Source organism: Vipera berus (assembly GCF_964194415.1).
Source record: "Vipera berus genome assembly, chromosome: 2".
NCBI lineage: Eukaryota > Metazoa > Chordata > Lepidosauria > Squamata > Viperidae > Vipera > Vipera berus.
Window position 1 is genome coordinate 255,658,332 of NC_138203.1, and position 27,809 is coordinate 255,686,140.

Here is a 27,809-nt window from a genome sequence, read left to right on the forward strand (position 1 = left end):
ACCGCAATGCTGATGCAGCCCTCAATGAAATTGAGTTTGACACCCCTGCGTTACAATAACAGAATCTGGATACAAATACATACACTGGTTCACAAGATTTTAAAGGTTAGCATTCAATTAGCACCAGAGGGTTTTCTTTTGGGATTGTTGGATAAGCAGTGGGAAAAAAGTTATGGAATTTTGTATCTGGTAACTGTAGCAATATTGTTGCTTGCACAAAGATGGAAAGATTCAGGCTGACCTGGAGGAATGCAACGGAGGAATGGTGGGTGAAGATGATGGAACTTGACAAAGTGGCTAAGTCGATTTCTTTGATCAGAGAAAAGAAAATACTTACAATGATTGCTGAGTGGAAACAACCTTGTAAATTTTATGTGTGAAACAGAAAAAAATGAGCTTATAATTTATGGTTTTGATGATTACACAGTATAGATAATAGAAAGAGTTATGTTGTAACCATAGAGTAGAAGGTAAATTTATAATTAAGATTGCTGTAAAGAAGATTGGAAATTACTTCATTGCATCTTTTTTTTCTCTCTCTTCTATTTTTCTTTTGCTTTTTTTGTACATTCCGTTTTGATTTCTTTCTTTTCCTTTTCCTTTTTTTTTTTTACCTTATATCGGTTTTATTAGGTTTTGTCTTCCTTTTTTTAAAAAAAACCTTTTATTTATTTATTTATTTTTTCAGTGCAGTCGTGTCTGATTCTCAGACACTACTTGGAAAGGCCCTGATGTTCTCTTGGCAAGATTTTTCAGAAGTGGTTTGCCATTGCCTCTTTCCTAGGGCTGAGAGAAAGGGACTGGCCCAAGCTGGCTTTGTGCCTAAGGCAGGACTAGAACTCGTAGTCTCTGGTTTCTAGCCTGATTCCTTAACCACTCCACCAAAGTGGCTCTCAATTTTAAAAAAAAAAGTTCCCTTCTCGGCCTTATGGGTAGTGTGTGTCTTCCCCAAACTCAGGTCCGCTACCGGAGGCCTAGGAGTTTGAGGCTTCTGCACGATATCTTAGCTGTTCACTCTTCTAAACAGAGAGCTCTGGTTTTGTTCCTGGGATCAATAGGAGCCCCTCTCCCAGCTTAGGAGTCATGGCCTCCAGTGCTCCAGTATTCTTACACCACCTTGGCCTTAACTTCATTATATGTTATGAAGTACATCCCCCTCCTCTGCCTTTATTTTCCAGAGAATAAGGAAACATCATTTTTCAGATACTTTTTCCATCCCATCCTTTTGACTCAGGTTTCATTGATCAGAGCCTTGTCTAGGCCAGGGGTTCCTGACCAGGGATGTGAGACGGTATTCCAGGTGGTGCGAAAACTTGGGTTTTCAAAATTATAGTGTATGTGCACAATTTGTTGCCGTCATTTTGAATTTTTGTAAGGGGTGCGAGACTATATCAGAAGCGTTCTAGGGGTGTGGGGTATAGAAAAGGTTGTGAACCACTGGTCTAGGCTGTGGTTCTTCCTTCTGTCTCCCAAGGACAGAGACGGCAGTTATGTCCCACAGAAAATTCAGTGTATCTGCGTTGAGTGCTTTCTCAGTTTGTCTGCGTGTTTGCATGTGCTGTTATGACCGCCCAAAAATTGTGCTGCAAATTGGGTGGCCTTGCAAATCTTTTAAATTAATCGATCAAATAAATACAATAAAAATACAGAGCAAATATGCTTTGCTGACAATGGTAGCACTAATGTAGTTTGTGTACACACAGGCATACCAATTAATCTACCAGAATACCTTCCAAACAATTGTACCAAAACTTTGGAAAGAAACAGCTGCTTTAGCACTTCTAAGTGGTCTTAACACAGATTTGAACAACTTAATTCAGGGGTCTTCAACCCCTGAGTGGCAGCCCAGTCACCGGGCCATGGCCTATTCAGAACCAGGCCAGGCACGCCAGTCTGTCACTCACACAGCCTGGTTCCTCTCTTCTCTCCCCCCCCCAAGTGGGGCTACCAAGCTGCAAAGGTTGGGGACAGCTGACTTAATCAATGACGTTCTGGAGAATGCCAAGGCAAACAATGCAATAAGCATTCTTTCTTTAAAAATGGAGCTATCTTGCTTTTGATATAAGAACTAAATTTAATTTTCAAGGAATAGATTAAAGGTAGCGGTTTGAAAATTAGGGCATTTTCAATTTTTTATGTCCTGTGTTCATTTTAATGTGATGTACCGGCCTGATCATTTGGACCAATGCTCTTCTGTCTTTGTGTGCAAGTAATTTAAATCTTCTTGTCGGTTAAGGTTGCAAATTGTATTTTATTATTTTCTTCTAGCCAGAACAAGATTTTTACACTGTGGAACTTGAAAGAGGAGCTAAAGGGTTTGGCTTCAGTCTGCGAGGTGGCCGAGAATATAACATGGATCTCTATGTTTTGCGGTTAGCAGAAGATGGCCCCGCTGAGAGATGTGGAAAAATGAGGGTATGTTACTAGTCCACATGAGCTACCATTTCTCCTTTGCCTTATTTGCAGGCCATCCTTTCTACTCAGTTTCCTCCTTTTTCTTCTGTTTGGATGCAGAATAGAGATGGCCTTATTCAAGCCATTAGTCAAAAGTCATCAGCAAATTATTATTTTTTTGTTATGTCTGAAAGTGAAAAAGCCTTTTAGCCCACATAAATGCATGCTTAGATTATTGATTTTCTTCTATTCAACGTGCCATTGCTCTGTATTTGGACACGGTGTTTCATGCAAGGATGTTTTGTTTGTTTGTTTTGGAACTGCTACATTTTTAAACAATAATTCCATCTGTAGAATTTTACTAAGAAGTCCTTAGGACCTTCAGACTTAAATGTGCAACATTTTCTGGACCAAAAGGCTCAAGTCTTTGCGTGCCATGTGCCGTATGTGAATACCCCCAAATAATATTCCCACCTCAAAATGTTAATGCTGGCTCATGTTCAGTTTTGTACTTTGGCAGCTCATTCGGACTCTTCTAGGTGAAGTTGTTCCCTGCCAGCGTTGTACTTTAATCATAGAGTATTTTATTTTCACAGATTGGGGATGAAATACTGGAGATTAATGGAGAAACCACAAAGAACATGAAGCACGCTCGAGCCATAGAACTAATTAAAAATGGTGGCCGCAAAGTTCGCCTGTTTCTCAAACGTGGAGATGGCTCTGTACCGGAATATGGTGGGTCAAACTATGAAAACATTCCTTATCTTGCTCCGGGCATCACACCGTGAATGATATATCTCCAAGATCTGAAGCGGGGAATTCTTCTTTTTCCTTTTCTTTCTTTTTTTCTCTTTTTCCACCAATGTCTTACCAACCTTGACAACCGTGGTTAATGGCCTCGCTTGTGCTGAATTTTCTCTACACTTTTTCATCCTTTGCTTGCTACTATGGACTTTTGTGGGGGCACAGTGTACAGGCAAGACCATCTTCAGAGCAGTATTTTGGTGATACAAGGGGGCAAAAACATATAGACAAACCAAAACTCTACTATCCTGTCCGACCAAACAAGGAATGTTTATTGAACTGTGCCAAACTGTTTCTCAGCGGATGAATTGTTCTCTCGTCTTCTGATCAATGCAGAGTTGGGAAATTTGTGTTATCCTTCGGAAACTGTTGTCCTTGGCTTTTGTCTGTAACCATAGGCATGAATTCCACGATGGTGTCTGGGCTTTTACTGTCCCCGTACATTTATGTAAATATTTATAAATTTATTTTTAAAAACGTATGCAATACAAGAATATATTCACGTGAATTCCCCCTCCTGCCCCTTTCCTTTAGACTGTTTGTTCACAACTGTGTCAGCTATGAACAAATTAATATTGCCATTCTCAATGTTTATTATAAGAGAAGAGATGTTGTTTTATTTGGTTGCCAAGGGTTATATCTGCATTAAAAATCCCACTTGTATTTAAGTTCTGTAGTATTGGTTTTGGGTGGCTTAGTACTGTATATAATATTATGATGTCCTATTTATTTGAGATAGTTATTTCAGATATATGCCCTAGATGTAGGGCTTTTCCCAAATATAATTGGTTTCCAACCAGTTATGAGTTATAAGCACACAAATGAACAGGTGTCCTTTATGTTTCCCCATATTTGGGATAATATACCAATAAATTATATTTCTTTTTATTCCTAGTGTGGAACACTATCAAAGTCCCAACTATTGTACTTTTCTATTTTTGTTCTCCAGAGATGGGAGAAGTGGCAAACAACATGTGGGTGGGATCTTTCAAAGGTTATAATTGTATCCCCACAAATTACCAAAAAGAAAAAAAAATCTTTATTTTTTCACTCCATTATATTAGCACCAGGTTGAACTGGTCTTATAAATGAATCGGTGAATATCTATATACCAATTCAGTTTGTCTTGAGAAAGATGGACTTTTCTTGTTGATATAGGCCCAATTATATTCCTTGTAAAGCCACATAATCTGAAAAAGGTGGCTTATATTCATTATAATAAGTTGTTTTGTTTGTTTGTTTTTTAAAAAAGGGAGATTATATATAATGTGTCAGCAAGAGTAACCTCACAGGTACTATAAGAATTGAAAAAAACTTATGCAGTCATTTAGGGCAGAGGTGGGGGGGAACTATGGCCCTTTTATGATTTGTAGACTTCAACTCCCAAAGTTACTGAGCCAGCATGGCTGATTCAGGAATTCTGGGAGTTGAAGTCCACAAGTCATAAAAGGGCCATAGTTCCCCACCCCTGATTTAGGGCAAAGTTATTTGGCATGCTTTGGGATTGAGAACATTGCCCTTAAAGTTTTTTCTGGCATGGCCTCCAATGCCAGTTTCTTAAAAGAATTCAATTAGTATGCCACACACAGACTTGTCCTTTTTTTTTTAAGAACATCCTGAAATCTTCACACAGTCAGGTGATTAGTAGTTTAGCCAACTCACTCTACCATTTTAATCCGTGTCATGATTAAAATTCCTGTGTTTGCACTTCTGTTGTACATTTAATTGGCCATGTTTCCGCAGGACTAAAACTGTGTAATGTTCTTTATGTTCTGTCTTTTTTTCCTATGCTCTTTTGGCTGTAAAGTATTGTACCATTTGCTAAACATTGCAAATATAGCCTATCAAAAAAGTGTTTCACATCTTCCAGAATGTCTGTTGCCCTGAGGATGAAAAATTTAACACCAGGGTTTGGGGTTAGGGTAGCTTCTTTTTTTTTGTCTCTTTGTTAGCTTGTTCTCTTTCTTTTTTCAGTCTGGACTGCCAGTCGCTTTTGAAATCCTCTTAACAAATTCCATTTTCAAGCCAGGGGCTGCACAGTTGCTGTCCTGTGCCTGTAACATTTGGGGGCTGAATTGCTTCAATCCTGTCCGTTGCAATCACTAACAAATTGCTTCAAAAAAAAAGAAAAAAAAAAGAATGAGGTTCCAGTATTTTTTCCTGACTCAATTGGAACACGCTTCTCTGAGGAGGCTGTATATTTTTGTAATGAGTTTTGTACTTTTCTTCGATGTCATAGTATGTAGTGGGTTTTATTTTGGTCGTTGTTGATTGTTAATTGTTTTATCTCTGGCATTCTGTTTCATTGTCCCGATTATGTCTCTCTTCTCTCCTTTGCACTCTCCCTCTCCAAAACTGATATTTTCGTTGTCTGGGTTGTTTAGTCACCTTTTTTTTCCAATGTTTTAAGTACACTGTCTCGCTTTAACAATCGCTGTTTCTGCAGCCTTATATTTGGGTGATGGCTGGACAATCCTGATTGGGGGAAAAAATAAAATTTTCTTTATTCTAATATTTTTTAAAACAAATGAAGATTTCCCCCCCCCTTACCTCTTTATTATAGGGAATCTAAACATTCTACTTTTTTTCTTTCTCTTTCTCCTACTTTTCTTGATGCCGGGGCTCTTCCTTCCTCAGCGTTGATACCTCCTAATCTCGCTGCATGTATGAGACATGACAAGCTCGGGGAATCTTGCTTCTACCTTATGGGCCATAATCAAACTACGGTTTGTAGCTAAAATCAATACTAGGTGTTTCTGTGCTGTGGCCTAATTCTCTCACCTTGCTTTCCACTTTTGCTAAACTTCTGCATATTCGGCAATTCATTCTGAGCATCCTGCAGTTCCATGAATTGTAAGTACCCCGTACCCGTGGTCTTCTGCAAGAGACCACAACATGCCAAGTTGACTTGGCCTCATTTGAAGATGAAACAGTGGTTCTCCATTTCTGAAGTCTTACGGTGTAAGCGATCCATGGTTTCCTCTCAGAAATCGTCAAAAGCCTGCAGAAAACCCAAGCTAACCACGCCTGTTCAAAAGAGAGCTTGTGTAGGAAATTTTATTTCATATTCAGGAGAAAAGAGAGAGGAATTTAGGATTCCAAGGAATTTTGTGACTTGTTGTTCTCAAACATTTTATTGGGCACATGGTAATTATTTGGCTTAGAATCCAGGTAGCGGTGTCACACAAGATATCTGGGGTTTTTTTTCCAAAGCAATAAACAATTACAGTACCAACCTCAAAGCAATTGAATTGCCATTTTTAAAGCAATTCATAATCAACTATGATTGCTCTAGCAAAATGATTTGCTGCTTCTGCTTACAGCATCTGTGTTTACTGCAACAGGATAAATGTAAACATTTTACCCGATATTTCTGCAGATCTAAACAGACTCTGCTGCATTGATAAGATCGGATCATGTCTTTCCATATCCCGCTGCTCTCATTGTGTGTGTTTAAGTTCAATCATTGTGGCAAATCAAAATTGTCCTCAATGCTTGCACGTGTTATATATAAAGAGGGTCTAAGTTGTGTGTTCACTGACAATCTATAGGTCTCTTGATGCCCAATGATTCTGGGTGGATTACAATTGAAAGTATAAAATACAAAAAGAAAAAGAAAAACAATAATGATACCAACGCAACTTATAACCACCACCACCCCCAATTCCCCCAAAAAGGTATCCAGCAGGGGCTCAACCTCTGTCCCAGATGCTGGAAGAATAGTTAGCCATTCCTGAACATCATCCGAGTGGCAGCTGTCTACAGCACTGGGGAATCTCATTCCAGAGTTCTGAGAATCAGTACTGAAATAATTAAAAATACATCTGTCTTCAAAGCTTTTACAAGTTACAATACAGCTTCCAGATATAGTTTTCTTTTAAAAAAATAAAATGTTTTAAAATTATTTGAATGGCTAGTGTATATCAGGAAATGAAAAGAAAAGGAAGCTATGAAGGAGTTCACTACAAAGGCTTTACGTTAGGCTAACATATTCCGATTTGGACCTGGGAAAAAGTTAATTCTCCCATTCCTAATGCCGTAGAGACCAGAATTAGAGATTGACGTTGCCATGAGAAGCATCCATACTAATGTAGAGCGCTCATCCTTTGTTGTTTTGCTAAAATTAACAAAAGCTTCAGGAAGCATCTTTTTGACTGCTTAACAATTGCTTGGGTTTTTTTTTTACTAATGAAGTGTTCGGAGTAATGACTGGTATCCAAGTCTAAAATCAGGCCACCGTTGCCAAACCTTGTGTTATCTTTTTTTTTCAGACCCCAGCAGCGACAGGAGCAGCCCAGCCACAGGTTCACAAAAAGTATCGGAAGTGAAAAATATGCAGTACAACAGACAACCACACTTACCCTTGGAGCCCAGTTATCCACCAGATCTTCACAAATCACCCCAACATGGAGAGAAGCGGATATGTTTCAAGGACCCCCAAAGCAGCAGAGAGTTCGGCAGACAATCCAATGCGCATCACACGTGGAACGGAACTTCTAAAAACAGCAATAGCATCCCAGTCCGAAAAAAGGACAGATCACCGGAAAAAAGGTACGAGCGTCAACCAGAGAGAATGGCCATCAACGGACAAAAACGAAGAGCTCCTGAAAAGAGGAGAGAAGGTACAAGGAGTGCTGAAAACACTCTGGAGAGAAGGGGCAGGTATGAGAGGAGAAGAGACTTTTCTCCAGAGAAACGAAGAGAACGATCACCCACTCACCGACGGGATAACTCACCCAGCAGAAGAAGACGGTCACTCGAAAGACTTACGGATCAGAGGAGATTGCCAGACAGGAAGAAGGAGAGCTCACCTCCCGGAAGGAGGGCTAAGTCGACGGAGAGGAGGAGAGAGAGGACCCCAGAACAAAGAAGGGAGAGGTCTCCCGATAAACGAAATAGAGATGGCAGAGTCAGTTTTCGGGAGAAGGAAGAAGGCACGCTGAGATACGACACAAATAAAAGTAACAGGCAGCCAACAGAACAAAAACAGCGACCTTATAAAGAGTGCAGCACTGACCTCAGTATCTAGTGGCTTTTGTAGCCTTAACAATACTTTTGCGGCCTTTCCAGCATTCAGAGTTCCTAGGAAGGAAAGTAGCAGGATTCAGAATTCCCAGGAAGGAAAGTAGCCTCAAAATGAGCCTCTCGCAGCCACCACAAAAAAAAAAAGTCTAATCATCCGCAACATATTCACGTGTTTTGCACATGGTGTGGGCAGCGTTAAAGTATATGCATTTCAAATCATATTTGCCAAATGTTCGTCCCAAAACGGTGATGAAAATTGTGTTCCTTCTTAACACGTCGCTGTGAGCATTAGATGCATTGTACTTTTCCGTGGCTTAGTTGTCCCTTCCTTAGTTTTATGGTGGGCAAGTAGTTCAACATTTAGGTTCAACCACACTGTTTTGTTGATTTATTTCATTGCAATCGTGAATTTATGATTTTCTAAAGAATGGGTTGGAGGAAGAGGCGGGGGGGTTGAACTTTGAACTACTGTGGAGGGATTTTTTTTTTCTTTACAAATAAGCAACATCGTTCTCAAAACTAAGAGAACTATTTGAAGAGACTGCTGCTGGGATGAAGGATATTTATGCAGATCTACACAGCACATGTTAAGAAATGTATAGTGTGTTCCATTGAACGATAAGTACTTTGGGTCTCCTTTAAAAGGAAGTAACGTGGCCAAGGATCGGTAATCATCATGCATTGTTATCATGTGCAGGATAAACCATCATGTTTGTTCATAATTGTGACCATTAATGAAATTTCACAAAGGCAGCACCACTGTTGTTCTTGTTCAAGCAGTAGAAACATTCAGATGAAATTGGGAGCCTGAATAGTATCGCTTGTTTGCCTTGAAAGGGAAATTGACGTGAATTTGATTCCTTATTCAAGAAGCATTTTAAGGAACAAATACTTCTTTCATAGGCTGAGTTTAAATGCTTTCAGGTTAGTCTAAGCATTTAAGTACTTTTGTCGCCAAATGGAACTGTTTCTCTGGGCTTCTGGGTTCTTTTTTTTTAATTATTATTATTATTTTACCTTTTTTCCCTTTCCACTTTCTGGTACACCCTTACATGAGACAAAAGGAAATACATTTGCGAAATTGTCAGACGAGTTAAAAATTTGGTATGGCGTTCTTGAGAGAAAGCTGTGCTTTTTGCTCTACATCACACTGTCACGAGGGGAACTAACCTATTCAAGAATCTTTTCTGTTGGGTATTTTCATGCAACAAGTTTGTGCGGTAAGTATACTGTAGTACCAATAGCAGAATTAATGGATACTGCCTAGCTGAGCCAAAAAAAAAAATGCCGTTACTGTTGGACCACTAAAAATTTTAAACTGCTGCTTTTTATTTTACAGTGCATTGAGGTGTATGTGTAATACTGTTTCACTGTGTGTTTTTTTTTTCATGTGCCCATGCACAGACACATACACATAAAGAAAATAAGATTGCAAGTCTATCACTGTTATTGCCCTGGTACTGTAAAAAAAAAAAAAGGAAAGACAAAGATGGCTTGCCATTGTGTGTACAGACTTTAAATTGTAATTAACAGAGCCTGTTGAAAACAAAACAAAAAGAAACAGTTGCCTTTTTTTGCTTGTATAAAAGAGACTTTATGACAGAATTTAGCTGTGAGGAATGTGCTACATGTTTATAATTCTGGGGGAAAAAATGGAACAAATTGATTCACGGGGATATATTTTAATGTAAACTGAATCAGGTATGTAAAGCTGTTTTAACAGAAGACAATATAAGTAACTTGGAAGCTTTTGTTGATCGGGATGTATCATGTCCTCTGGTGGGGTGGAAAATGCCTCTTGGAGGCCTCGGGATGCGGTTTCTGTTCTTCAGTTATCATTTCTTGCCATGTGGCCTAGTTATAGTGCTGTTTTTTCTGTGTTGACAAGAAACATATGTGGGCCAATCTTTTTTATAAAACCCTATGCATCTATACTGTTCATAGCTTTATTTGAAAGATTGGGTTTATACATGACGATAGTCTAAGTAGATGTGGACTTTACTCAATATAAGATTCTTTCCTTGGGACAAAATACAATGTATATGATGTAGCTACAATGAAGGAAAGAATCTCTGAATGCTATTTTTATTATCAAATAAAGATTTCCATACAAAGCATCCACGTGATTCCAGTGGTAAAATTAAGGAAGAAATGTCATGTATTTAAATGTCATGTCTGGATTTTTCTTGCTCTGACTTTGACGTTACATTCCACAAAACAACACGAGCTTTGGGTTTCTTACCAGATGTTTGTACCTCCTGTCGTTTTCTATATGAGAATCAGAAGAAGAGTCATTATCCAGGGATAATGTATTAATAGAAGAGAATATTTGTACATTATTTAATAGTGAATGAAACATCTGCAAGAAAACAGCAAAGCTCAGAGAACACCAAGGATCCCATTATCAGTATTGTTTCTGCATTTTCTGGCCACATCATGTCAGCCAACAACTGAAGAAGGAAGATTCAAATAGGCAAATTGAACACACAATCTGCCTGCAATCAATTTGGTCCTTTGCAAGGCCAGATTAAATGTGAAACATCTCCTGGTTAAAGTCTTGAAAAGGCCCTGCCAGTTGATGAATTAGTAATTTTTTTAGTTTAGTTTAGTTTTATTCGATTTTTATACCGCCCTTCTCCCGAAGGACTCAGGGCGGTGTACAGGGCAATAAATATAAAAGCGAAATACAAAAGTTAAAAGACAATTAAATATGCCCAAATATAAAACAATAATTAAAAGCCATATTAAAACCCCAACCCTAACCCATCAAACCAGGTCAGATTGATCGAATAAATAAGTTTTTAGATCGCGCCGGAAGGAGCGAAGGTCGGGGGCCCTCCGGAGCTCGACCGGCAAGTGGTTTCACAGGTCTGGTGCGCCCACAGAGAACGCCCTCCTCCTGGGGGCCACCAATCGACATTCTTTGATCGGAGGCACCCTGAGGAGGCCCTCTCTGTGGGAGCGCACTGGACAGAGGGAAGTTGACGCCGGCCACAGGTGTTGCCGTAGGTAATCTGGACCCATGCCATGTAGGGCTTTGTAAGTCATTACCAACACCTTGAATCTCACCCGGAGGGCAACCGGCAGCCAATGCAGCTCGCAGAGCAAAGGTGTAACATGGGAGTATCGGGAGACTCCCAACACAACTCGCGCGGCTGCATTCTGCACCAGTTGGAGCCTCCGAGTGGTCTTCAAGGGCAGCCCCATGTAGAGAGCATTACAGTAGTCCAGACGAGAGGTCACGAGCGCATGATTGACTGTACGCAAGGCATCCCGGTCCAGATAGGGCCGCAACTGGCGCACCAGGCGAACCTGGGCAAAGGCCCCCCTAGTCACAGCACCAATATGCTCTTCTAAAGAGAGCTGTGAATCTAGAAGGACCCCCAAGTTGTGCGCCCTATCTACGGGGGGGTAATAGCTCACCCCCCCCCATGGCAAGAGTTGGAATAATCTGAATTTCCCGGGATGCCGGCACGAACAGCCACTCAGTCTTGTCAGGGTTGAGCCGAAGCCTGTTCCTCCCCATCCAGACCCGGACCGCCTCCAGGCAACGGGACATCACGTCGAGGGCATCGCTGGGGTGGGCTGTTGTGATTCCCAGAACAGCCTTTTCTTTGGTGTGTCTTCCTTTCTTTAATTTTATATTTCAATTAGTTTTACGACACGGTGGGTGTCCTTCTATTGAGACCACTGACATAACTGATTTGGAGCCCAGAAAGACTTTTCAACTGTCTTGAAGCCAAACTGGAGTAGAAGTATAACACTGAAGGGTTGAATACGTTATTATGAGAAATATCAGTGAAGCAGCAAAACAATAATTGTTTGATGATTTGCTTATGGATCTGGGAGTTAAATCAATAAGACCATAGGCTGCTAATTTGCGAAGATCATTAAAAGCTGTTCAAACATAGCCAGGGGTACCTGGGAATTAAATTGATTGATTTTAATTTCACACTGGGGAGAAAGACCAGTTCTGTTCTCAGATGTGATGAACAGTGACAATCCAGAGGGGCATTCAAAGTCACTTTGCCTCCTGTTTCTTAATGCAGCTTTATATTGCAACCACTCCATTTAAAAATACCAGAGGTCAGAATAAAACAACATTAAATTTCAGAACCACAATTCTTGACCTGATACTCTTGATGTACAAAAGGAAGTTTTGTTGGGTTGCAGCTGTTCTTTTAGTGCTAACCACTATCAAAATTGTTCTTAATTTCAGCAGCTTAATTATCATATTCTGCCATGCAATAAGAACATAAAAAACCCTTGGACAATATTTATTCTTTGGTACCATTCATTGATTAAATTTGCAGCCTTGGAATATCCCATTTATCTATAAGGAAACCTGTTGAAATGTTTTGGCTCGGGTCTAGATTATTAGCATCCTTTTGCAATGATGCATTAATTCACTTGACATTGTAGCAAGCCAACAAAGGCTCAAAGCACAGCAAAACACAAAAGGAAGAAGGAGGAAGTCAAACTGAACACAAGGCATGTGTAATTGAAGCAGGCTAATCACTGGTGTCTAGTTGCATGCCAGCAACCGGGCTGCACAAACAAGCAAAGCCCCATCCATGGGATGCAGGCAGCACACAAAACTATGCACTCTCCAGTCTGCAGAAAAACCTCTCTCCACGTAACTGGTCCCTGGTGCCCAAAAGGTTGGGGACCTCTGGTCTAGCACTTATGTGAGAAGCAAAGAAAATTTGGAGATGGAAAAATTGCATCCAGTTGAAATTAAATCTAATACAGGTAGTCCTCAACTAACAACAGTTTTTTTAGTGATCACTCAAAGTTACAACGGCACTGAAAAATATTACTTGTGTCCATTTTTCACAGTTACGGCCTCCATGATCATGTGATCAAAATTCAGAGGCTTGGCGACTGGTTCATAGTTACGATGGTTGCTATGTCTCCAGTCACCTTTTGTGACCTTCTGACAAGGAAAGTCAGTGGGGAAGCCAGATTCGCTTAACAACTGAATTATTAACTTATCAACTGCAGTGGTTCACTTAACAACTGTGGCAAGAGAGGTTGTAAAATGGGGCAAAATTCACTTAACAAATGTCTCACTTAACAAAATTTTGAGTTTAATTTTGGTCGTAAGTCGAGGACTATTAAGATCTCATTTCAATAGCAGTTTATATGAGAAAGAATTAGCTATGTATTTGAGTTTTGTTTTTGTTTTTTTTTAAAAAAACCCTCTCATTTTCACTAAATCCAGAAAATATAAATACAGTGTAATGACTGGCAATAACCTGAGGGAAAATGAAGTTTAGACAGAGAATTAAAAGATTATTTAAAAAACCATACTTTAGGAAAATAAAGATTTTAAGTTAATTAAACATAATTTTAAATTAAATACATTAATAAGCGTTTATAAATATCTGAGGAGAGAGCTAGTAGCAAAATAGTAGTGGTGGAAAATGTGGGCATTAAGAACAGGGTGCCTCAGTATGTGCTCAGCCAAATACAAAATCCATATTAATTTTTGAGAAGCTTTTCTTTTCCCCCTACATTCAAATGTTAGACATCCTTGTGGGCTTCAACTCCCAGAATTCCTCAGCCAGCGTGCCTGGCTGAGAAATTCTGGGAGTTGAAGTCCACAAGTCATAAAAGGGCCACGTTTGAAGACCCCTGGTATATGCCATTCTAATGAGCATCAAAGCAGAGGGATGATTTGAAACATACCTGGCCCTCTCAGTAGGGTTTGCTAGTGACGAAACCTCAGTAGAACTAGTAAATTTTAGCAAATTACTGATTAAACTTCCATAATCCAAATTGCACAGACATCCCACTGCTGAGGTGTGTTCTACAAACTGGTGGAAAGGGTCTTGTAAAGATTGTTGTGATTGATCTATAAGCCCTGTTAACTAGATTGTCGAAAAGAAATAGATGCCCCTTGATTCCAGCACTATTTTCCTTAAACTTTCACCATTTTTTTTAGGGTTTAGTCTTCATGATTCTGCCCACATAGTTTGCTTTAGCAAAAACCATTATAAAGTTTCAAATAGTAAATAGAACTCACTGATGTCGGCCGTCAGTTGAATTAATAAAATATGTTTCATGATAGTATAGTTTTAATTTTCATTTGAAAAAGGTCTCCTAAGGGGAATGATCTTCAGTGTACTCAATTCTATATTGTATGAACTATACCATTCTTGATGCAATGGTAAGATTATGTAGCATATCATAAAAGAGTATTTGTGTTTTTGGAATTTTCTTTGATGAATATCTCTCATGTTCCTATTTAGCCCAATTTAGCTCAACAGATCTATAGACTCCCTCCCTGCCTCTGATGTGTTAGAACGTAATTAAGCTCAGGAGAAAACTCAATATAATTAAGATTCCTACTCTTCATCCTTAAACTGTGTATTACTTATATTTCCTTCTTTGATCCCATGCAGTCCCATACAAATCCAGCCTGTAATTCAAAGAATTATCCATAAAAGTTAAGGTTAACTAATAACAAATAGTTCTGAATAATATAATTCCCTAAACCAAGGTTTCCATTCAATTCCAGTTTATTAAAAATCCCTGATATAATATTAAGGTCAGCTACAAATGGACTTAAAAATAATAGGCACATTTAAATATCATCTAAGAATGTTTTTTAATAGTGCTAAAGCACATTTGTGAATCTTTGGCTACAAATAAAAGACACATATATAAAATTCAGAAATATATAATCACATACTGTAAGTATAGATTATGTTTCTCAAATATTTGTTTTAGCTAAATTATTCAGTAGTTATCCACCCACAATTTCTTTATTGTTGTTGTTAGCTGCGAAGTCATGTCCGACCCATCGCAACCCCATGGACAACATTCCTCCAGGCCTATCTGTCCTCTACCATCTTCTGAAGTCCATTTAAGCTCATGCCTATTGCTTCAGTGACTCCATCCAGCCACCTTATTCTCTGTCATCCCCTTCTTCTCTTGCCCTCAATCTTTCTCACTGACCCGTTTGATCGCCTTGCAGTCCAAGGGACTCGCAGGAGTCTTCTCCAGCACCATACTTCAAAGGCCTCAATTCATTGGTGCTCAGCCTTTCTTATGGTCCAACTTTCACTGCCATACATTGCAACTGGGAAGACCATAGCCTTGACTATACGCACTTTTGTTGACAGGGTGATGTCTCTGCTTTTTAGTGTGCTGTCTAGATTTGCCATGGCTTTCCTCCCCAGGAGCAAGCGTCTTTTAATTTCTTGGCTACAGTCCCCATCTGCAGTGATCTTGGAGCCCAGAAAAATAAAATCTGTCACTACCTCCATTTCTTCCCCATCTATTTGCCAGGAATTGAGAGGGCCGGATGCCATGATCTTGGTTTTCTTAATGTTAAGTTTCAACCCAAGTTTTGCACTCTCCTTCTTCACCTGCAACAAGAGGCTCTTTAGTTCTTCTTCACTTTCTGCCATTAGAGTGGTATCATCTGCATATCTTAGGTTGTTGATATTTCTTCCGGCAATCTTAATTCCAACTTTTGATTCATCTAGCCCTGCCTTTCTCATGATGTGCTCTGCATATAAGTTAAATAGGCAGGGTGACAGTATACAGCCTTGCCGGACTCCTTTCACAATTTTGAACCAATCAGTGGTTCTGTGTCCAGTTCTCACTGTTTCTTCTTGGCCCACATATAGGTTTCTCAAGAGACAAATAAGATGGTCTGGTACGCCCATCTCTTTAAGAACTTGCCACAGTTTGTTATGATCCACACAATCAAAGGCTTTAGCATAGTCAATGAAGCAGAAATAGATGTTTTTCTGGAACTCTCTAGCTTTCTCCATGATCCAAATTGCCATTGTTGGCAATTTGATCTCTAGTTCCTCTGCCTCTTCGAAATCGTGCCTGTACTTCTGGTAGTTCTCGATCCACATACTGCTGAAGTCTAGCTTGTAGGATTTTAAGCATAACTTTACTAGCATGAGAAATGAGTGCAATGGTGCGATAGTTTGAACATTATTTGACATTGCCTTTCTTTGGAATTGGAATGTAAACTGACCTTTTCCAATCCTGTGGCCACTGTTGAGTTTTCCAAATTTGCTGGCAAATGGAGTGTAGCACTTTTACTGCATCGTCTTTTAAGATTTTGAATAGCTCAGCTGGAATACTGTCACCTCCACTAGCTTTGTTGTTGCTCAGCTTTTCTAAGGCCCACTTCACTTCACATTCTAGGATGTCTGGCTCGAGGTCAGTGACCACCTCATTGTGATTATCAGGGACGTTAAGCTCATTCTTGTATAGTTCTTCTGTGTAATTTTGCCACCTCTTCTGAATCTCTTCTGCCTCTGTTAGGTCCCTGCCATTTTGGTCCTTTATCATGCCCATTTTTGCATTAAATGTTCCCTTCATCTCTCCAATTTTCTTGAAAAGATCTCTGGTCCTCCCTATTCTATTGTTTTCTTCTATTTCTTTGCATTGTTCATTTATTATTATTATTATTATTATTATTATTATTATTATTATTATTATTATTATTATTATTATTATTATTATTATTTCGGTTTATATACCGCCCTACTCCCGAAGGACTCCTGGCGGTTTACAAGGCAAAATTTAAAAACAATACAATATAAAATTAAAATAAAATAAAATTAAGTCTAGCCCAAAAAATTAAAATCACAATTTAAAAACATTAAAACCCCTCAGTCCAGACCAGATAGCTCAAAGACCCAGGTTTTTAGGTCCCGGCGAAAGGAATGAAGGTCGGGGGCAGTCCGGAGTTCCGTTGGCAGTTGATTCCATAGGGCAGGCACGCCCACAGAGAACGCCCCTCCCCTGGGGATCGCCCATCGGCAATCCTTGACCGGCGGTACCCTGAGGAGGCCCTCCCTGTGGGAGCGCACAGGACGATGGGAAATTGACGATGGGAAATTTAAGAAGGCATTCTTATCTCTTCTAGTTATTCTCTAGAATTCTGCATTCAATTGGGCATATCTTTCTTTTTCTCCCTTGCCTTTCGCTTCCCTCCTTTCCTCAGCTATTTGCAAAGCTTCTTCAGACAGCCATTTTGCTTTCTTACATTTCTTTTTCTTTGGGATGGTTTTAGTTGCTATCTCTTGTACAATGTTGCGAACCTCCGCCCATAGTTCTTCAGGCACTCTGTCTATCAGATCTAATTCCTTAAGGACCCAGATTGTTGGGGGCAATAAGCTGACTTTGTAATAATGCCGCTGGGGGGGCCCCGAAAGCCCTAATAAGCAGGCATATACATAGAATGAAGGCTATTGCTAAGCACATTGGTTTGTGCTTAAAATTGTAAGCCGCCCTGAGTCTTCGGAGAAGGGCGGGATATAAATGGGAATTTAAAAAAATCTATTTGTCACCTCTACTGTATATTCAACAGGGATATGATTTAATTCATACCTGAGTGGCCTAGTGCTTTTCCCTACTTTCTTCAGTTTAAGCCTAAACTTTGCAACAAGAAGCTCCTGGTCTGAGCCACAATCAGCTCCTGGTCTTGTTTTTACTGACTGTATAGAGCTTCTGACTGTATAGAGCTTCTCCATCTTTGGCTGCAGAGCACATAGTCAATCTGATTTCTGTGTTGACTGTCTGGTGATGTCCATGTGTAGAGCCGTCTCATGGGTTGTTGGAAAAGAGTGTTTGCTATGACCATTGTATTCTCTTGACCAAATTCTATCAGCCTGTGCCCTGCTTCATTTTGTACTCCAAGGCCAAACTTGCCTGTTATTCCGATTATCTTTTGGCTTCCTACTTTAGCATTCCAATCCCCCATGATGATAAGGACATCATTTTTTGGTGTTAGTTCTATAAGGTGCTGTACGGCTTCATAGAATCGGTCAATTTCATCCTCTTCAGCACCAGTGGTTGGGGCATAGACTTGGACTACTGTGATATTGAATGGTTTGCCTTGGATTCAAACTGAGATCATTCTGTCATTTTGGGGATTGTATCCCAGTATTGCTTTTCCTACTCTTTTATTGACTATGAAGGATACTCCATTTCTTCTGAGGGATTCTTGCCTGCAGTAGTATACCTGATGGTCATCTGAATTAAATTCACCCATTCCTGTCCATTTTAGTTCGCTGATTCCTAAGATGTCGATGTTCAGTCTTGTCATCTCTTGTTGACCACGTCCAGTTTTCCTTGATTCATGGATCTTACATTCCAGGTTCTTATGGAGAAAAAATCTTTACAGCATCGGACTTTCCTTTCACCACCATATACATCCACAGCTGAGCATCCTTTCAGCTTTGGCCCAGTCGCTTCATTCTTTCTGGCGCTACTAGTACTAGCCCTCTGCTCTTCCCCAGTAGCATATTGGACGCCTTCCGACCTGAGGGGCTCATCTTCCAGCGTCATATCATTTTGCCTTTTGGTACTGTCCATAGGGTTTTCATGGCAAAGATACTGGAGTGGGTTGCCATTTCCTTGTCCAGTGGATCACATTTTGTCAGAACTCTCTGCTATGACCTGTCCATCTTGTGTGGCCCTGCACGGCATAGCTCATAGCTTCATTGAATTACACAAGCCCCTTCGCCACGACAAGGCAGTAATCCATGAAGGGGAATTTCTTTAATATATATTTTAAGTAATACATCTTCCCTTACCTATAGTTTAATAATAATACAAATCTTAGTCTTTTTTCTATCATCGTTGTTTCATCTCTACTAATGGATCACAGCCTATCGAACTGTTGCTCACAGTTTGTATATCAGCCTTCTGCAATGTATGTACTCCAAATTTGTTAGACTTAAATTGCATTAAATTGAGTTTGTCTCTTTGCCCTATTAGTTAAAATCAATTTATCTTTGTTCATTATTCAAAATTTTGAATCCTCTGAAAGTTCCTTTAGTTTGGATCTATTGCATTGAAAACAGAGAGATGGGAGCAAAATGTCTACCAGAAAAATTATTCTGCTTCAAGTTTGTCTTCTTGATATTGGGAAAAATATTTCATCAATTCTCTTGAAGCAGCAGTTACATCTAATATACCAGGGCTTTTCAACCAGTGGTACAGGTACCACCTGTAGTACATTGGCATCTGGCAGGTGGTACGCGACCATCCTAGAAAAGTGGTAGTGGGGGAGGGGAATGAGCTGAACTGGTGGCAGCACCACACAAGCCTGAATGACCTGAACTGGTGGCAGCACCACACAAGCCTGAACGAGAGATGGCTGGAGCTGCAGGGCTGTCAGGGCTCAGTGGAAGCTTCAGGATCAGCGCCAGGCTCCAGCTGGAGCTCGGCACTGATCCTGGCGCTTCTGCTGAGCCCAGAAGAAGCCCCAATCAGCTGGAATGCTGCAGCTGGAATGTTGCAGCAACTCCTTGTTCTTTACATTCAGATGCTTAGCAACTGATTCATATTTATGATGGTCACAGTGTCCCAGGATCATGTGAAGTGACCAAAACCTGCTGCAACCACCTAGCAGAGGGGGGGAATAAAAACCAAACACCCCCAACCCCACCCCCGCTGCCAATCCTCAACAGAAATGCTCACAACAATGAAAATCTTGGAGAGGAGGAAGAGTGCCGCCGGGCGGGCAGGCAGGTATCTTGCTCGGCTGTGGCTTGGGGGGCACTTTTTTCAGTGCCATTGTAACTCGAACAGTCACTAAGCGAACTGTTGTAAGTCAAGGACTACCTATACTTCATCATTTTTTTTCCTTTTTCGGGGGGGGGGGGGTAATCAAGTTTTTGACACCTTGCTAGGCAACTGGTGGTACTTGGATGTTGCCATATCCTAAAAGTGGTACAATGGGTGAAAAGGTTGAAAAGCCCTGTAATATACATCCGAAAGAAGAGAAAATTCAATATTAGGTCTTGGAATCACCTAATATTTTGTTTTGTTGGTTTGAATGGTTGAATCACATTAGTCTGGAGAATTGATTTGAATAGATGACAGGATAATGGGTTCATGTGACAGGAAAGCAAGTTCAATTCAATATATATATATATATATATATATATATATATATATATATATATATATATATATATATATATATATATATATATATATATATATATATATATATATATATATATATATATATATATATATATATATATATATATATATATATATATATATATATATATATATATATATATATATATATATTTCCTAACAACAAAAGCAACAGTGGGAAACAATTACAAAAGAGAGAGACTTCATTTTGCTGGGTGTGTTCAAGTACAGGAAGGACAGTCAAGTCTTAATTTGGAAGAAGTAAAATGACCCATGGGAGTGCCCTCCAGATTCATGGTCTAAATTTATTTTGCATTTCAGTCTCTGCTTCAAAAAAAATGGCACCAGATATAGCTACCAATTTCAGCCGCATCTATCATCTCTGTCCATGGCAGCAACTGAGTTGCATAGGGCTACTGAGCATATGGGATACATGATAGTAAACTGGCAACTGTACAAATGTCACAAGCTCATAGTTGCAACGCTAATGAAAAACTGCCCTGCATTTCACCATCCCACTGGAACATGTACAGATCTCTGCTAGATAAGATCGAACACCCCCCTTATAAAGCATATGAACAGAGCACTACAGATTTCTTCTGCTCTGCTCCAGCTTCCTACAATGACCAACTAGTTATGTCTAGGAAGCATATAAGCTGATAGAAAAGGCAGCATCCCTTCCATCTGGAATGGGGAAGTTAAGATGCTATCACCTGAAATGAGATGCAAATTATGCTCTTCACCCTTACCCTTACTTTACTTGTTAAAGCACCATTGATACTCCCCAAGTCTGCTATATTTAATTTATTATGCTGCCCCACTACCTATTTTAGCCATTCTGAGCAGCTCATGGTGTTAGCCTTTAAATTAAGCAATATACTTTCCAAGAGGTGTTTGATCCAGGAGGCTCTCAAGAGTTCTATTTATTCTGGTATTTTTAACCTGGTGCAACATTCTTTCACATTTTTCCAGCAAGAGACAATTAAGAAGCTGTAAAATGCCTATTACAGCATTCTAAACACACAAGAATGGTACCCCTGGGGACTGAATGCTACCCAGTGTGTTTTTAAATGGAGCTTTAACAAAAGAGAAATTGTCACACAGAAAAGCTAGGTCTTTTTAAAAAACAACATTTGCTACAAATACAGAGCCCATAGTTGGAGTGTGGGTGCTGATGAATGATTTCAATGGATGCATTAGTGCCTTGTGCACTATTTCTTCTGTCCTAAATATTGTGAGTGTACAAATTGAAACAGGAATTATTCCATTATATCAGGTGACCTGGTACCTAAGAGATTTATCTTTCTTGATGCCTTAATAAGCTATGTTGATGTATAGATGAGGAAAAACAAAACACTAAAAACCTACAAAAAGCTTTTTAAAAACTCAACCTCAATGTAAAAAAGTGTTAGAGCATTTGAAAGCAGTAATTCCAGTAACAAAAGGAACATTTTGCTATTGAGAACCATACTGAACATTGAGAGCTGGTTTGGCCTAATGGTTAAGGTGCTTGCCTAGGAACCAGGAGACCATGAATTCTAGTACTGCCTTAGGCATGAAAAACCAGCTGGGTGACTTCGGGCCATCACTCTTTTACCCCAACCCACCTCACAGGGTTGTTGTTGTGGGGAAAATAGGGGGTGGAAGGAGCATCAGGTATGGTCAGCACCTTGAGTTATTTATAAAGAGTAATAAAGTTGGGAGAGAACAATCGACTAAATAAATAAAAATTTCTTTCTTCCCTGCAGAAAATGTAGCCATTTCACTGGTTTCAAAAGTTTTCTCCTGTAAATCTTAATAACTGGACCTGTTCATAATTAGAGAAGCATTAGATAGGCAGAGTCCAAATGTGGGGGGGGGAAACCCACCTTAAATTAAAGACTATAAAATTGCAGATCTTTCAGTATCTGAGCGATAGAATTACAATTTTCCAGACTGATTTAACTCTCTGGTCTCATGTTGTTGTCCAAATAAAAGTTTTTGAATAGTCTTAAAAGAAGATATCGTGTAGATCATAGTGTGGTGGCTGAAGAATTCTGGGAAGTTGAAGTCCATACATGTTAAAGTTGCTGCGATTGAGAAATATAGATAGTGACTGCATTGCAGTAAATGGAGCTATGATACATACATGGTGCTACAGCCACCATCTGAGTGTCCAGGACTCTCCAGAAGGTCTCATCTTTCAAAGGTGTGCCATGAACAAAACCAAAATTCTGACTTGGGCTGTAATTGTTCAGGTCTATTTTGGTAAGGGGAAAATAATTGGATCCGATATCTTATGTTAAGCTTGGGATGTCCAAAGTTTGAATATCCAAGGTCCAAAATGCTTTTGATTAATTGAACGGAAATTAGCAAGGCCCAAATAAATGTCTACACTGGCTCTCTAGAGGTGAGAAATCTCTAAATCATTTGTGCTCAGAATGCGGTTTCTATAATCTAAAAGTTACGCAAATGAATATATGTTATATGATATGCATTGTCAGCTCCTGTGGAGGCTCAAACGTGGCTGAAGCTTCAGGGTGTGGTCTACCTAGGAAGGACCTTAGTTGCAAGCCAAGAACTGAAGTCATTTTCAACAGGTGACTGTCTCTAACAGCTAAGGCTGCCACCTTACACAATAATCACTTTGGCTTAATGGTGAGGCCATTAATGGTGAGGCCATCTCACTTTTCTCATGGGCCATCTGCTAAAAGGAAGCAAGGCTATGGCATCCACTTGAAAGAAAACTGGGATGTCTGTCTGGCCTCAACAAAGAATGTTTATTCACAGAGAATATGCAAGTGTAACATTTGTATCAATTCTAGGTGGTCAGAGGACTGATAACAATAAGAAAGAGTTAGACAAACTGCATACCTCAGCTAGAAGTTAGAAATAGGGATGGCCTGGATGGCCATTTTAGTGAAAATTTATAAAGCTTTCTTCATTCTATTGTCCAAGGTTCCTTGGCATTATCTAGCCAGGACCCCTTTTCTTGGAGCATTTCAATGAAAGGAAACAAAACCTGCACCTCGTGTCTGGTGTTCTTCATCGGCTTCAGCACCAGGCTCAGAGCTGAACTGGGGACAATATTTCTTCAATTTCCCCATTTAATGGAAATCCATCTGTATCCTCCCCAGGTGGCTAGAAAGGCCCAACAGAGGCTTCACTTTCTTAGGATCTTGTGGAAGAACAGGGTAGAACAACAGCTAATGACCCTCTTTTACCGGTCTACTATAGAGAGCGTCCTCTCGTATGGTATTGTGGTTTGGTATGCTGGTCTGACAGCCGCGGATAGGAAAGTATTACAGAGGGTAGTGAGCACAGCACAAGACATTGTGGGCTGTTCCCTGACACCACTGGATGACATCGCCAGGGCTCGTTGCCTTGGAAGAGTGAGGAAGATTCTCAGGGATGACTCACACCCTGGACGGTATCTCTTTACTCTACTACCATCTGGTAGGAGATACAGGAATATAGCCAGCCGTACCAACAGGCTGAAAAATAGCTTTTATCCGTGGGCTGTTAGGCTTTTAAATGGGACATAATCTTATGCAGAATTGACTTGGGAGGCCGGTGTGTGGTGTAGTTGGTTCACATAGTGTGGTGGGATGGAGGGTTTGTTGTCACTGTGTGTTGGGGGGAGAGAGCACGGGGGGAGGCTCAGCTAATCTCAATGTACACATGTTGTACTTTGACAATAAAGGTTTATTATTATTATTATTATCAACTTTGGTAATAGGCAGTTGCCTATTGCCATCTGCTCAACAACTTTGACATTGATTCCCAAAGGAAAGCCAAATGGGATACAAATTAGAATAGAATAGAATAGAATAGAATAGAATAGAATAGAATAGAATAGAATAGAATAGAATAGAATAGAATAGAATAGAATAGAATAGAATAGAATAGAATAATAGAATAGAACAGAGCTGGAAGGGACCTTGGAGGTCTTCTAGTCCAGCATCCTGCTCAAGCAGGAGAACCTATACCATCTCAGACAAGTGACTGTCTAGCCTTTTAAAAAAAATCTCCAGGGATGGAGCACCCACGATTTCCGGGGCCAAGCTATTCCACTGGTTAATTGTCCTCACAGAAGGCTCAAATACCTAAAGCCACCCGGTCTTGCTTGAGTTCAGTTGAAGCCCATCGCACCCATCCAGACCCTTATGGCCTCCAGGCATTGAGATAGGACATCTATGGCATTGCTCAGGCAGCCTGGGATGGAGATATAAAACTGGATATCATCAGCATATTGATGATACCTCACCCCAAACTGCCAAATCATCTTACCCAGCAAATTCATGTAGATATTTAATAGAAGAGGAGAGAGAACTGAGCCCTGGGGCACCCCACAACATAGGGGCCATGGCTGGATCTCTGCCCCCTATCAACACTAACTGGAACCAACCCTGGACAAAGAAGGAGAATGAATGCAAGACACTGCCACCCTCCTCCAAGGATAGCATGAATGATGGTATCAAAGGCTGCTGAGAGGTCAAGAAGAGCAAGGATGGTCACATTACTCCCATCCTTCTCCTGCCAGAGGTCCCCTAAGAGCAATCAATAATCTAACCAAAACCCTACCCAGAAGAGTCCACATAATCTGCTTCATCCATGGTCAAATCTGAGCTGCTATGCAACCACTTTCTCCATAACTCTCCCTAAAGAGAGGAGGGCAGAAACTGGGAAATTGTGGATGCAATAAGGGTGAAGAAATAACCATGTTTCACTACCCCACCCTTATTGCCATGAGATATGTTGTATAGTGGCTCTAGCTTGTCTTTGATTGTCTTCATTCCCCATCCTTTGCCAGTGATGCTCTAGGTGTCTCTTAACCCTCTTTAGCTATCTCAACTTCTCTGATTACCTTGGGGAGTGCCGGAAACCATGGGCATTGAGAGGCCACTCAGGTGCAATCTGATCCAAGGCCGCAATTCTAGCCAAATATATTCTCTACAATCCAAATGATATTGTTTTATATGTTTATTGCATTGGTCTTCTCAGTGTGTACTTTGATTAATCTTTCCACTAGGTCAATAAAGTGTTTTGTACGACCCCTTTGCAGTTTTTAGCTTCTCTTCTTCATGTCCCTTTTTGATAAAAGCAGCCTCAAACTAATTCCTGCTTTTTTCTTTTCAGCTTGTTCTTTGGTTTTGATCAATCTTATTTCAAATTCTAATTATTCATTCTCTCAGAGTAGTCACAGGGTCTGACTTCACGGACTAATCCTGATGGACTTCAAACTACATTCATCAAAGGATCCATTATGCCTTGAATGCTTCTGGAAAAAAAATATTGAAGTTTTGTAAATCTGGGAGGACAAAGTAATTCAAGGAGATTCCAGACTAGTTTGGATTTACCTGAAAGATAATCAGATGCCACCCATTTGCTCAAAGTCATTTTAAGCTTCAGTAGTAATAGCTTTATTTAAACATGTAACATAGAGGTAATACAGGTGAAACTTGAAAAATTAGAATATTGTGCAAAAGTTCATTTATTTCAGTAATGCAACTTAAAAGGGGAAACTAATATATGAGATAGACTCATTACATACAAAGCAAGATAGTTCAAGTTGTGATTTGTCATAATTGTGATGATTATGGCTTACAGCTCATGAAAACCCCAAATCCACAATCTCAGAAAATTAGAATATTACATGCAATCAATAAAAAAAGATTGTGCATAGAACAATATAGGACCTCTGAAAAGTATAAGCATGCATATGTACTCAGTACTTGGTTTGGGCCCCTTTTGCAGCAATTACTGCCTCAATGCGGCGTGGCATGGAAGCCACAGTGCCTGTGGCACTGCCGAGGTGTTATGGAAGACCAGGATGCTTCAATAGCGGCCTTCAGCTCTTCTGCATTGTTCGGTCTCATGTCTCTCATTTTTCTCTTGGCAATGCCCCATAGATTCTCTATGGGGTTCAGGTCAGGCGAATTTGCTGGCCAATCAAGCACAGTAATCCCACAGTCATTGAACCAGGTTTTGGTGCTTTTGGCAGGGTGGGCAGGTGCCAAGTCCTGCTGGAAAATGAAGTCAGCATCCCCATAAAGCTCGTCTGTGGAAGGAAGCATGAAGTGCTCCAAAATCTCCTGGTAGACGGCTGCGTTGACCCTGGACTTAATGAAGCACAGTGGACCAACACCAGCAGATGACATGGCTCCCCAAATCAACACAGACTGTGGAAACTTCACACTGGACTTCAAGCATCTTGCAGTGTGTGCCTCTCCACTCTTCCTACAGACTCTGGGTCCTTGGTGATGAGATGCAAAAGTTGCCCTCATCAGAAAAGAGGACTTTGGACCACTGAGCAGCAGACCAGGTCTGTTTTTCTTTAGCCCAGTTAACACGCTTCTGACGTTGTTTGTTGTTCAGGAGCGGCTTGACAAGAGGAATACAACATTTGAAGCCCATCTCCAGGATCCGTCTGTGTGTGGTGGCTCTTGATGCACTGACTCCAGCCTCAGTCCACTCCTTGTGAAAGTCCCCAACACTTTTGAATGGCCTTTTCCTGACAATCCTCTCCAGGCTGCGGTCATCCCTGCTGCTTGTGCAACTTTTTCTTCCACACTTTTCCCTTCCACATAACTTTCTATTAATGTGCTTTGATACAGCACTTTGGGAACATCCAACTTCTTTTGCAATTACCTTTTGAGGCTTTCCCTCCTTATGGAGGGTGTCAATGATGGTTTTCTGCACAACTGTCAGGTCAGCAGTCTTCCCCATGATTGTGATTCCTACTGAACCAGACTGAGAGACCATTTAAAGGCTCAGGAACGCTTTGCAGGTGTTATGGCTTAATTAGCTGATTAGAGTGGGACACTTTGAGCCTAGAATATTGCACCTTTTCACAATATTCTAATTTACTGAGATTGTGGATTTGGGGTTTTCATGAGCTGTAAGCCATAATCATCACAATTTTATAATAATAAACCTTTATTGTCAAAGTACAACATGTGTACATTGAGATTAGCTGAGCCTCCCCCCGTGCTCTCTCCCCACAACACACAGTGACAACAAACCCTCCATCCTACCACACCATGTGAACCAACTACACCACACACCAGCCTCCCAAGTCAATTTTGCATAAGTTCACAGAGATTATGTCCCATTTAAAAGCCTAACAACCCACGGATAAAAGCTATTTTTCAGCCTGTTGGTACGGCTGGCTATATTCCTATAAATGGTAGGAGAGTAAAGAGATACCGTCCAGGGTGTGAGTCATCCCTGAGAATCTTCCTCACTCTTCCAAGGCAACGAGCCCTGGCGATGTCATCCAGTGGTGTCAGGGAAAAGCCCACAATGTCTTGTGCTGTGCTCACTACCCTCTGTAATACTTTCCTGTCCGCGGCTGTCAGACCAGCATACCAAACCACAATACCATACGAGAGGACGCTCTCTATAGTAGACTGGTAAAAGAGGGTCATTAGCCATTGTTCTACCCTGTTCTTCCGCAAGACCCTAAGAAAGTGAAACCTCTGTTGGGCCTTTCTAGCCACCTGGGTTGTGTTAACTTTCCAGGTCAGATCTTCACAGAGGTAGACTCCCAGAAATTTAAAGGAGGATTATGACAAATTATGACAAATCACAGCTTGAGCTATCTTGCTTTGCATGTAATGAGTCTATCTCATATATTAGTTTTACCTTTTAAGTTGCATTACTGAAATAAA

General features: G+C 40.3%; 1 protein-coding gene across 1 annotated transcript in view; it reads left to right on the top strand.

Annotated features, from left to right (window-relative positions):
- Positions 1-10,328, top strand: part of MAGI1 (membrane associated guanylate kinase, WW and PDZ domain containing 1) — a 518,120-nt gene extending 507,792 nt beyond the window's left edge. Inside the window, exons 21-23 of the mRNA XM_081315925.1 lie at positions 2,272-2,415; positions 2,991-3,129; positions 7,470-10,328. Coding sequence (XP_081172051.1) covers positions 2,272-2,415; positions 2,991-3,129; positions 7,470-8,227 — 1,041 coding nt within the window. The 3' untranslated portion in view covers positions 8,228-10,328. The remainder of the gene's footprint in view (positions 1-2,271; positions 2,416-2,990; positions 3,130-7,469) is intronic.
- Positions 10,329-27,809: the final 17,481 nt, after the last annotated feature.